Source organism: Labeo rohita, chromosome 17, assembly GCF_022985175.1.
Source record: "Labeo rohita strain BAU-BD-2019 chromosome 17, IGBB_LRoh.1.0, whole genome shotgun sequence".
Taxonomy (NCBI): Eukaryota; Metazoa; Chordata; class Actinopteri; order Cypriniformes; family Cyprinidae; genus Labeo; species Labeo rohita.
In genome coordinates, this window is record NC_066885.1 from 15,174,721 (window position 1) to 15,187,347 (window position 12,627).

Genomic DNA, 12,627 nt, shown 5'->3' on the forward strand with positions numbered 1-12,627 from the left:
GCCACAGAGCAGAGTCTGACTCAGCACACACTATGTGTGTGATGGACTGTTATTTTTTTGTGTACACAATGCAATACACAAGTATTGCTTAGTATAATTTTTATTTTTTTGTTATTGTTCAGGTCAGTTCATGGTCATTTTAAGGAGATAGATCACTTAAAAGATCCCTTATGCCCCCTATGCTGCAGCTCTCATATCCCATTTGCATTTCTACATAATCAGACTTGTGTTGTGAATGTGATTTGTCACATAATATTATTGTCAAACTTGACATTTTGCATAAATTCATTGTATTTGAATAGATGTGTGCAGTGGAATATGAGATTTTAAATGATTAAGATTGAGATGATTATGATTTTATGAAATGATTAAGATTTTATAAAATATATTATTGGTACAAATGGTACAAACCAATCCTCATTTGCTACTATTATATGGAAAAGGCTGGTCAGTGCATTTTTTCAAAATATCTCCTATTGTGTTCCACAGAAGAAAAAAAGATGGAACTCTTGATTTATAAAACTTCACTGCGTTTTGGTTTATAAAACGAAATTAATCTAAAATTAAATGCCAGATCTTCACTTGTTTTCCAGAAACCTTCATTGTCTCTATTGCTAACACTGGTAGACACAACAGATCTGGAATGATGACATTAAATTTGCAGTAATCTAGATTTTGTTAAGTCATGCACTCATGCATCTTAGTATTTTGGGTTGCTTTCTCATCAGAAAGCACAAAAAAGATAAAGCTGCCATGTCTGCTTTGAATTAACAGTCCCATCTGTTGTCCATTATCCAGTGCTAGAGCACAAGAGAGAAAATGTACCACTGAATCAGATCTACAAGGAATCCCAAACGTACTCAACTGTAATCTGCAGCAGGAACTAATACGCATTTTTGTGTGTCCCCCTCCAGAGGTGACCCAGCAGTGTGAAATCTCAGAGGTGCGGTGATGGATTGACCCTTTCAGGCCTTGCCAGCCCCTGTGAGCCACTGGAAACCCTTTGTCGGTGTCAAGAGGCCACTGTGTGATCTGAGGTGCCAAACAGCATGAGGTGGTGTCATACTCTCACCTACTTACACACAGCAAAACATTATGAACGAAATTAATCTGTAGCCAGTGTTAAGGCCAGTTCAGATTCATGGCTAAGATAAAATATTCTATTTTAATTGATAATAATAAAGTACTATTACTATTACTATAAATTCAGTAGAATACAAATATGTCATTATTTGCTTGTGGTGGCATAGCCTTGCATGCATGATCACTATTAATAGAGACGTATTATGCTCCTTTTTACAATATGTAATATAAGTCTCAGGTGTCTGTGTTTCAGCTCAAAATACACCACAGATCATATATCATTTTGAAAATGCCTATTTTGAGTGGAGGCAGAAACATGCTGTTTTCACAAATGTCTCTTTAAATGCAAATGAGCTGCTGCTCCGCCCCTTTTTCCAGAATAAGGTTGTGCATTTACAGCTTCTTACTCAGATATTCTGCCAAAAACGTCTGTTTGGTTTTGATTATCATGTCTATTATGCTGAAATCATGCATTTTGAAGCCACATTGGTTTAAACTGATATACGGTTTTCTGAGCACACATCTAAAGCACGTGCACACGCGCATGTGAGTACTAAACTGATGTTCTCTTTCATGTCTTATTGCGCTTAAACTGTCAAATACACACAAGTTTATGTTAAAAACACACATAAGTTAAAAAAAAAACAGTCGGTTATGTCTGTGAAGGTAAACAACTGGAAAATAAATCACATGTTTACATTAGATCTGTGTGGCAGCAGTGAAATATACAGTAAATAAGTAATAAATCCACTTCTCTTTTGTCTTCTCTGAGGTTAGGATTCTAAATAGTGTTCTGTGCAGCCAACGACAGAACAGTTAACATGCTTTGCTAGAAATTTTGTCATGGTGTTAGAACTTGTACACCGTTGCTTGTGAAAACAAAATGGTGGCGCCGTGGGTAGAAACGTACAGTTTAAGAGTGATAGTATTATAATAAGATCCTCTTCCTATGTCACGTTAGGAGCGAAATCTGAACGGCTGTTTCTTTTCCATAAGGTTGCAGAGAAAGGCTTACCAAAACAAAGTTACTGGGTTGTTCTTTTTCACATTTCTGAGTCAGATTTTCATGATATGTCGCCTTTAAGTGATCCTCCATGAAGTCAAATATCACAAAATTGAGCATTAATTTTATACTTCTAGAGTTCACATATTTTTGCATGTTTATGATTTTTTTCTTGTTTGTTTATGCTCTTCTGTAAATATTGTTGAATAAGCTATAATTTGTTTGTTGAGGTTGCACTCTGTGCTTCCTTGTGTTTATTTCAAAAGGACATTCAGCTGGAGTTATTTACAAAATCTTCAATCCAACAACTTTTCTGTCTTCAACACACACACACACACGCACACAAATGAACACAGTTATATAGTTGAAGTCAAAAGTTTATGTACAACTTGCAGAATCTGCTAAATGTTCATTATTTTACCAAAATAGGAGGGACCGTACAAAATGCATGTTATTTTATATTTAGTACTAACCTGAATAAGATCATGAGTCCCTTGTTTGTCCTGAACTCATATGCAACTATTACAGAAGGTTCAAATGCTCACTGATGCTCCAGATGGAATGCATTAAGACGATGCATTAAGAGCCTTGGTAACAACACAGTATTAAGAATCAAGGGTATGTAAACTTTTGAACAGGGTCATTTTTATAAATTCAGCTATTATTTTCTTCTGTGGACCATATATTTAAACGTCTTTATGTGAAATATCGTATTCAGGTCAGTACTAAAAAAAAAATAACACTCATTTTGTATGATCCCTCTTATTTTGGTAAAATAATTAACATTATATGTAAACAGTGTATGTAAATTTTTTATTTCAATTGTATGTAATACCGACCTGATCAACAGATGTTAACCGTACTGTCAAACTGTCTCATTAAGGACACTGAATCTCATTGTTGAGCATTGATTTCCTCATAATGATGCACACAGGGTTCAGAAGAAACTGCATAGAGCATTAATTAGCCATAATGAGGCGCATTAACATTCTATAGTTTCTTTTGTGATGTCATTGTCTCTTTTAACAGTCTGAGGCTCCAAAGCTTCCATTGTGTGACATCACCGTTCTCTTCTTTCTTTGTCTTCACCCACGGATGTGCCCATGTGTCCGTGCCAGTGCATGAGGGAGTGATTCACTTACAGTAAGCGTGCTTATCTCACTGCCAGCGAACACACTCACATTACCACTGGGACACACACAGGAAGAGAGAGAAAGTAAAGTCGATACACAGACAAACTGCAGACTCACTCCACGCCAAATCTGGCTTTGTAAAGATGTCATTGATTGTTTTATTAAAGAAAGCAGTTTTACTACATCACAGAGGAGCTTCTTAAACATCTTATCTGTTACAAGATGGTGTTGGCAGCTTCTGAGCTTTCAGAGCAGTGGCCTGAGAGGTTTAATGTTGCCTAACACATGTCCTGAAATGTTGGCAGCCCATAAAAAGCAGGATGTGATCTACAGAGTTCTTGAGTCTCTGTCTGACACATGGCAAAGGTGTCTGATTGGCTGTCTTTCCAAGAGCTCTTGGCACTGTGACACTGCAGTCACAATGTTACAAATCTCTGTAGACGCTGTGACGGCCTTCGAGTAGAGATCACACCCTCCTCTATCCCGCGTGCCCACATCTTCACATCTTCCGATACACGCGCACACACCCGCTCACCAGGGAGGAAACTCGTCTCATGCACTCAAAAGATAAGGATTGAGATGTTGGTGAACCGGCAAAAAGAATCCGTGTGAGCCCCTCCCTCCAAATACTCACAGACATATGTGTCTTTCCAAGAATGCTGGCTGCTTCTAAGCATTTTTTGACACGTGGTGTGTCTCTTTGTAATATTAGGGACTGACGTGCAGGCATCAAACGGCTTCTGATAAACAAAGAAATTCAAAGAATATATAGAAGGCAAAAACAGAACATTAATTAAAAAAACAACAACGTAAATTTAACATTTAAATTTAAATAATTAATAATTAATAATTACAAAATGGCCCACCCTGGTGAAAAAAACAGCATATGCTGGTAGGTATGTTTTGATGCTGGAATGCTGGTTAGGTAGGTTTTATTGCTGGTTTAAGATGGTCCTTTGCTGGTTTATGCTGGTCCTTAGCTGGTTTAAGCTGGTCCTTTGCTGGTTTTTGCTGGTGATGTTGCTGGTCAAGGACCAGCATGAACCAGCAAAGGACCAGCTTAAACCAGCATCAAAACCTACCTACCAGCATATGCTGTTTTTTTCACCAGGGCATGTGTTTCTCTTCAGACTTTTCAGACAGAAAAATACTTGCACACTTGCACTCTCTGCAGTTTTTCCTGTTTTTTTCAAAGCACATAACTGACCTGATTGTTTTAGTTTATTTAAAAAAATAAATAAAATTAATATAACATTTAATTAAATTACAAACATACTGGTTTAAAATATCTCTTTCACAAACAGTTTTTGTTTTGTTCTAGTATTTTTACTTATTAACAGTTAACTGAATTGCCTCAGCCTTTCAGATATTTGCAATTTATGAGTCACAACACTCATATTTTATATTCATATTTTATCGTTTTCATACCTGAACAAATATAAGAAGGTTTACTTATGTTTCTACTCAACTCAGTATGCTTGCTCACACGGGCGGGTTAAAGATCTCTGAAAGATGTCTCAATCGACCAATAGGAGCGTTCACTGGTAACAAAAGCGTTAAGAAGTCTCATGAATATGTAAATATTTGCGTCCCGCCAGCCAATGAGAGACGCTTGGGGGCGTTTCTCGGCGGCTCCGCACAGATGTTTGACTGAATGTGGGATTGGGGAGGAAAATGATGGAGGCTTGATACGTTGAGTTTGTGTGTGGATACGAAAACAGCGCTGGAATCTCCTCCCTTTGACCGGGAAAACGACCACTGTTTGTCGGCTTCAAGCTCCTCAGTTTGTCTGTTGCCGGTATACGTTTTGAGTATCCAAGGAATTACGGTTTCGCTGCCGCTCTTTGCCCTGGGATAGCCTGCCTGGCTAAGGTTAGCCTAGGCTGCTAGCGGAGCTCTATGGGAATATTCAGCCAGAGCGGCTCTTTAGCTCGCTAGCGGGCTGAATGCAGCCACGCGCCTCCCGCCGCATCGGGCGCTTTCAGCCGCTACTGCTGCTACATTATTCACACGGTGAGTGCAGGAATGCGACCAGGACCAGGATGTTTGTCAACAATATCTGTGAAAGGATATCACTGTAATTGCAGGGGTTTCGTTATCAATTATTGTGATAATCTCTTAGGCTGTTGCTAGAAAGGTATTTATAAAAACACTGGATCTTTAAGTCTCTAAAGTCAGTTTGACAGCACTGGCAGTTTTTCAGTTTGTAGTATGTGCATGAGGATGTGACTTGTTTGAAAAAGCCTTGGAAGAATTTAAAAATCATCTTGTGAATGTTTTAACAGCAACAGTTGCTAGCATAATTAAAAGAAATGGACGAGTTATTTTAGACAGTCCAAGACAACTTTTGAACCTTTAACGTCAGCTTTGTAAACTTTGACAGCATCGACTAAAGAAATACTTGCAACAAACTGAATGTCAGCCTTCTTGATATTTATTCAATAACACACGAGAGAAAGTGCTGTTATACTGAATATTGGCACAACTGTCAATATAATGAAGGCTAAATGGTGTAACATAGTCCTGTTTAGCCCTGACTACATTCAGTGTCTCAAGTGACACGTTTTTGAAACATTTTTAGGGCTTTCAAACTATTATTTGCGATTAACCCACGTACAAAATAAAAGTTTGAGTTTGCCTAATATATGTGTGTGTACTGTGTGTAGTTATTATGTGTATATATAAATACAGACAAATTAATGTATATTTTAAGAGAAATATATTATGTACAAAATATTAGTATTTTTGTATAATATAAATTATATAAAAATTATAATAAATACATATAAATATTTCTTAAATATATACATAAATGTATTTGTATTTATATATAAATAATAATTACACAGCACACACACATATATTAGGCAAACTCAAACTTTTTTGTATGTGATTAATCACGATTAATCGTTTGACAGCCCTAATTATTATATATATATTATTATATATATATATACATAACATAATTTTTTTTCATTAGTGTTGGTTTCGCAATTATTTTATCCCATAGGGATTAAAAAAAGAAGTCTTTGTTAAAAAGTTGCAATTCAGCTGTGAGGTGAATAACAACATTACAAACTTTGATTTGAAGTTTTCAAACTTTTGCGAGTGGCATAATAAAAAAAAAAATGGGTAAATATAAATCTGAGGATTTAAATGTTTATTATGTGGAGAAACCATTCTTTCTACCATGTTTTTCTTATGTGCAAAATAAAACACAACAAGTACAGTATCAAATGTTTCCAAGTCTTCAGAATTGTTGTAACTGCTCCAGAAGATCTAATCTGATTTACCGGTTTTATAAAATTTGGTTGCACAGATAAACAAAGTCAGCCAAATCTCAGTTTCCTGATACCATCTCTTTCATTTGCCTTGCACAGATAACTGATAGAAAGTTTTCTTTTACTGGTATGAATCATTTCTTAAATTAAGGCTAGTTTTGGCAAAATGATTGAGCTGAAACACACATATTTAATGCAGAAATGTAAAAATCAAAGATTGACTGATGAGCAAATGGATATATTTTTCTACAACAACGTTTATCACTCAGATCTGACCGCCTCCCCTTTTGTTTCTGTAGGTTTACTGACACATGGAAATGAGGAATATTGGATTACCATGCCCTGCTTGCGTTTATTTTGAGGGATTTGTTGTACGGAGTGAGCTCTGTGAGAGCTGTCAGTCACCTCGGTGGATTTAACATGTCGTGCCATCATGCTGATCCTCGATCATCCACACTAATGTTTTGATGACAAGGGATCTACGTGTTTTTTCCTTCCCTCTACCTGATTTTAAACCCCTTAAACATCGATGAATGCACAAAAGCCGATTTTGGACGGATACTTTTGAGAACTTTTCCAAGGAAAGGATTTGCGAAAGGGTGGCGTCAGAACGCAACAGTATATTAAACAAACTGTCAGCTATTTAAAGAGGAAAAAACCATGGCTTCGGTGTGGAAGAGACTGCAGCGTGTTGGGAAACATGCTTCCAAATTCCAGTTCGTCGCCTCCTACCAGGAACTCATGGTGGAATGCACAAAGAAATGGTGAGTTGTCACTGCTTGCATGTCTCGCGCGTGCCGCTACTCATTTCCAGCCCAGTTTGTGTGTGCGTGTGTGTGTGTGTGAGCACCGGCTTCTGGAATGCTGAGTTGGCCCGTGACGTATCTAACGGCGATGATTTATCCGTTCCCCAGGGCGTCCCTGTGTGTAGGGAGAGGCTGGCAATTTGCAGCTATACTTTTCCACATCATTTTGTTTATTTTCTTTTCTCTCTATTTAGGAATTGGAATTACGATGAGTTGTATGAGATTAACTGCAATGAAGCCTGAATTTTCCTTCCCCAATTTTAGCAGATAGGATGTAACTCAAATTAGATGTAGTTAGGGTTAGTTTTTTTTTTTTTTTTTACATATATGCATTTTACATACATACACTTTTTTTGTCCCTGTATTCAGAGCATAATCATTTACATTAGTGCTGTCAAATCATTTATTGCAATTAATTGCATCCAAAATAAACGTTTGTGCTTATGTAATATATGCGTGTACTGTGTATATTTACATGCATATATAAATACACACAAATACATGTTTACGTTCAAGAAATAAATTAAAATGTTTAAGTTTGACAGCACTACTTTACGTGCATGTATTTTTTTCAGTTACTAAAAAAATATTAAATAAATGGCAATAAAATGGTTTACAGTTCTCCAGCTATTGAAATATTCTGGTATGCTTGTAGTCAACATAAACAAGAGTAAAAAGACTGGAGATGAACACCCTTGCCAATTATTTAACATTTTTTTGTACATTTTTCACAGTATTTTTAATAAACTTATTGTTCTAGACAGCAGAACTTAATGAAAAGTTGGTTAATGAGGTGCTTCCACCTCAAAAGTTTTATGTTCACATCTTTTTTGTGGGAAAAAATAGTGAAAAGTCTGTGGATGCCTTTTTTAAAGATCTGTTTTCTAAATTCGTGTAGTTGATCTTACTGTGAGCAATTCATCTGTTTCATTCTTTTTTTCTTTCCTTATTTCTTTCTTTCCTTCTTTTTAAATTTAAGTTTATTTTGATTTTTAAATCAAAATGTCACAACTCGTTCTTCCAGTGAAACAACAGACTTTTCTCTGGTGCCACATTTCTCCAATCATGTTGTCCACAAAAAACCTTTTGTATACTTGACTGCAAGCTGGCATTCAGAACTGCCTCCATCCAAAAAACATCCAGTAGAACCTCCCTACCTTTTTTCCTTTTCAGTAATCCTTTTCATTCTGATGCACATCAGAATACCATAGAAAATATCTGTGGCTGCTTCAGACTTTAAAATTTTACATTTGTCCCAGTCTTGAATATTTGGATGCATCCTTGCTGCAAAGTATTTTCAGAGTGGAATGCTGCTCAGAGGTTAAGGTCAGGTTATGGATTATGCTGTAGTAGGGGTCAAGTACCCAGCAATTTTTCAAGTTTTCTTCAACAATGCTGCCTTAGGAGTGTTTAGAGTTTCTAGTAGCTTTCCAAAATGAGAGTTTAGTTCTGCAGTCATGGCAATTGGCAACACGTTCAGTTCTCCACAAGGAAAACATAACTCATATTTACTCAGTTCGAGTCTGAGGACTTCAGGTGCAGCAGGATTGTTTCTGGGCCCTGGAGGCATGTGTCTAATTGAGTGTTTTACTCTCGGGTTTGACAAACACACACACCTGAGGTGTTTAAGATGTGAATGTTTCAGGTAATGGAAGAAATGCACTAATGTTGGCTGCTAAAGGGCACTGCTGTGAACTAAATGCCTTTCTGTTGAAAAAACAATATTTCTTTATCGGGTTTTAAGACCAGAAAGCATTCCTTCTCTCTCCTTGTATGTGTGTTTTGGATGCACTGTTGTCTGCATGGTGATGTGTGGACCAATGCAGAGTCAGAGCGGCGCTGGAGCTGATGAAAGAGCATTATTCACTTACTGACAAGAAGCTCAAAGGCGTTTATACCAGGGAGACGTTAGTGCCTCTGCTACTTGTGTGTGTGTGACGGCTACGTGATCTCTGTGCTTTGTGCTTCGTCTGTCCAGTGTGCCATTGTTCTAATGGAAAGTTTTCCACATTCAGTCTCAAGTGGAAACAGCTCACTAGGCTTAAGTCAAAACTTCTCTACTTTTTTATGCTGGAAAAACCACAAGTATTTGTTCTGGAATGCAGGGGAGAAGGAAAATGTGTTCATGGGAGGAATGAAAGGATGCGTGAGTCAGCAATCAAATGAAGAATCATTTGAATAAAAAAAAAATAATAATTTTAGAAATTTAAAGATAGCATAACACCGCCACTGGTTATGATCCCATATGAATAATGTGGTTGTAGTGTGAAAGATGAAAATATAGCATTGTGAATGTTTAAAGGAGAAGTTCACTTCCAGAATGAAAATTTCCTGTTAATTTACTCACGCCCATGTCATCCAAGATGTTCATGTCTTTCTTCAGTCGAAAAGAAATTAAGGTTTTTGAGGAAAACTTTCCAGGATTTTTCTCCATATAGTGGACTTCAATGGTGGCCTATGGTTTGAAGGTCCAAATTGCAGTTTCGGTGCAGCTTCAAAGGGATCTACACAGTCCCAGATGAGGAATAAGGGTCTTATCTAGTGAAACGAAACTCCATGAAATTAGTCCCAATGTTGGAAAAATGTTATCAGTTTTGTAACCGATGGGATACCCGCTGTAGAATAGGTCATTCTAGGATGACACACAAGTTTTTAATACTAGGGCATTGTTGAGTACTTTAACACTGTTGCTGCGGGTTGTTTTTGATGTCCGTGGGTTGAACAACCCCAGTAACGTCATATTTAGCCCCTGAAATACGAATTTACCAGGGGAACCCTGACAAAAAAAGTGTATGTAATGCGATTATTTTTATTTATTTATTTTTTTTAAAGTGGGACCCCCTCGAAATGCAGTTGGGCTAGATTTGAGTAGCATTTGGGCAGGTTTTGTAGTGAAAACCTACTATGTTTTATTAGATTGTATTGTTTTTGACTTTGAATTTTTGTTTTTTTCATTCAGTTAATTGTTTTGAAGGGATCCATCACTGTAAAGCCAAATACACTTTTGGAGTTTTTAGCAAAAATAAAAAGAAACACAAACAAACAAACAAATCTAGTCAAACGATTGGTCATTTTCTAAGAAAAATTTGTGCAAGGAAAGTCAAACGCCCTTTATGGAAAAAAAGGATAAAACAACGATGTTAGACGATTTTTGGAAGTTTTTTTTACCCTATCCTACCTTTTTGAGCCAAAGTACATGGATGAAGGACAAACCATGCGTGACTTTTCCAACGTGAAATAATGTATTAAGATGTGCATCACAGAGCTAGTGCAAGACAATCATTTGTGGTTAAAAAGTATATACATTTTTATCTTTTTAAGAAAATGACCCATCGTTTTGCTAGATAAGACCCTTCTTCCTCAGCTGGGATTGTGTAGAGCCCTTTGAAGCTGCGTTGAAACTGCAGTTTGGACCTTCAACCTGCCGGCCACCACTGAAGTCCACTGTATGAAGAAAAATGTATGTAATGTTTTCCTCAAAAACCATTAATTTCATTTCGACTAAAGAAGGAAGACATGAACATCTTGGATGACATGGAGGTGAGCAAATTATCGTTCATTCTGGAAGTGAACTTCTCCTTTAAGTGGAAAGGACTAGGTTCATGTAGGAGGTTTGGCATGGCCATCAGCTCTGATTCCTTTGGCTGAAAGATGAGTCTAGTATTTCAATCATTAACTTCCCCAGTGTTGTGTTTGTGCATGCATATGTTATTAGATCATTGATATCCGGAGACCATCCGGTAGTATGATTTATCTGTAGGCAGATAAGCCGAGCACAACAGCTCCGCCGGACACACACTGCTGGAGCAGCGTCCAGTCAGGCCCCAGCCAACACCTTGGGCAGTGTTCCAGAAGCATGCTGCTAGGATACGGGACACGCCACGGCCTGCTTAGGTATCCCCGCCTGTTGATTCACTGCCTTCTAGAATGTTGTCCTTTGCAGTTTTCTCATCCCTTGGCAACATCAAATGTTTATTAGTTGAATCTTTCAGCGTCTCTTGTGTAAAGTGCTGTTGTGTAATCCTGCCGATTCCCACGCCTGTATAGCATGGCCAGCGTGGTGTTTGATTACTGTATACAATTGCTGCAGTAATGTATAGAATGCTGTAGGCTATTTTAACATTATGGTTTACTTTCTCTGGAGAATTGCTGTAGTAATTCAACAGTTGCAAGTGGAAAAACATTTACTACTGTTCAAAAGTTTAGAAGGGGAAAGACTTTTCTTTTTTAAAGAAATGCTTTTATTAAAGGGACAGTTCACCCAAAAATGAAAATTCTGTCATTAATTACTCACCCTCATGTCGTTTCAAACCTAAAAGAACTTCGTTCATCTTTGGTACACAAATTAGGATATTTTTAAAGAAATCCGAGAGCTTTCTGACCCTGCATAGTCAGCATCAGTGGTTCAGACTTAATTTTATGAAGCTAGGAGAATACTTTTTGTGCGCAAAGTCTAGCTAAAAGTGTGTAGGAAAAAGGTACTATTATGTACTAGTTTGTGAGGTAATATTTTAATACTTTTGGAAACACTGCATTTATAATATCACGTTTTTTTTTCACACAATATAAATGGGTCTTTATATATGAAGATATATAGTTTCCTTTATGTTTAAGAATGGGCCTCCTTCGCAAGTGGTCTGTGGTATCAAAAGAAACCCCTGCTGTGGAGTATTGCAGCAGTAATGTGTGGCAACTTTAGAGTATTTGGCGGGGGCAGCCAGCTGCTTTTGCTTTCAGGCCTGGTGCACGGGTCAGTCTGACTGGAATGAGGAAGGGAATTCCTTCAAAGTGCTACAGTGGCCAAGCCTAAACTCAGAAGTGGGATTTCACTTTAGACACAAAGCTTTAAGCCTAGCGTTAGGCTATATATTTCAGTGCTGCCTAGAATCTCATATTTATTGGTGAATTATATTTGACCCAGGGGCACAGAGTCTGTAATGAACTTAGGTGTAAATCACATAGATGTCCATATGTTCAATTTCAACTTAAAAACATTCGGTCAATGATAGATAAACATCAGACCAAAGACCTTTAGACTTTCTTCACTTCCACACCTTTTTTTCATGCCATTTTCTTCTTTTTTTTTTCTGGAGGGGTTGAGAAAGGAGGAGTTGATTGAAGACAGGGAGAGAGGGAATGTGGTTTAGAGTGTGAAATAGTTTTACATCCTGTCAGCAGAGGAAAAGGCCAGAGGTACATGTATAGGTAGATCCATTGCACCCTTTTGCACTTTCTGATCTGGCCTGATGTGAGTTGAATACTCTCTGTTCAGCTCAAATGTGATCCAGAGTGCTAAACTGGGTTTAGATTATGTGTTACTT

General features: G+C 37.4%; 1 protein-coding gene across 6 annotated transcripts in view; it reads left to right on the forward strand.

Annotated features, from left to right (window-relative positions):
* The first annotated feature begins 4,875 nt into the window (after positions 1-4,875).
* Positions 4,876-12,627, forward strand: part of ehbp1 (EH domain binding protein 1) — a 155,140-nt gene continuing 147,388 nt past the window's right edge. For all 6 annotated transcript variants that reach the window (XM_051133123.1, XM_051133124.1, XM_051133126.1 and 3 more), the window contains exons 1-2: positions 4,876-5,232; positions 6,800-7,264. In XM_051133123.1, the coding sequence (XP_050989080.1) occupies positions 7,161-7,264 (104 nt within the window). In that variant the 5' untranslated portion in view covers positions 4,876-5,232; positions 6,800-7,160. The remainder of the gene's footprint in view (positions 5,233-6,799; positions 7,265-12,627) is intronic.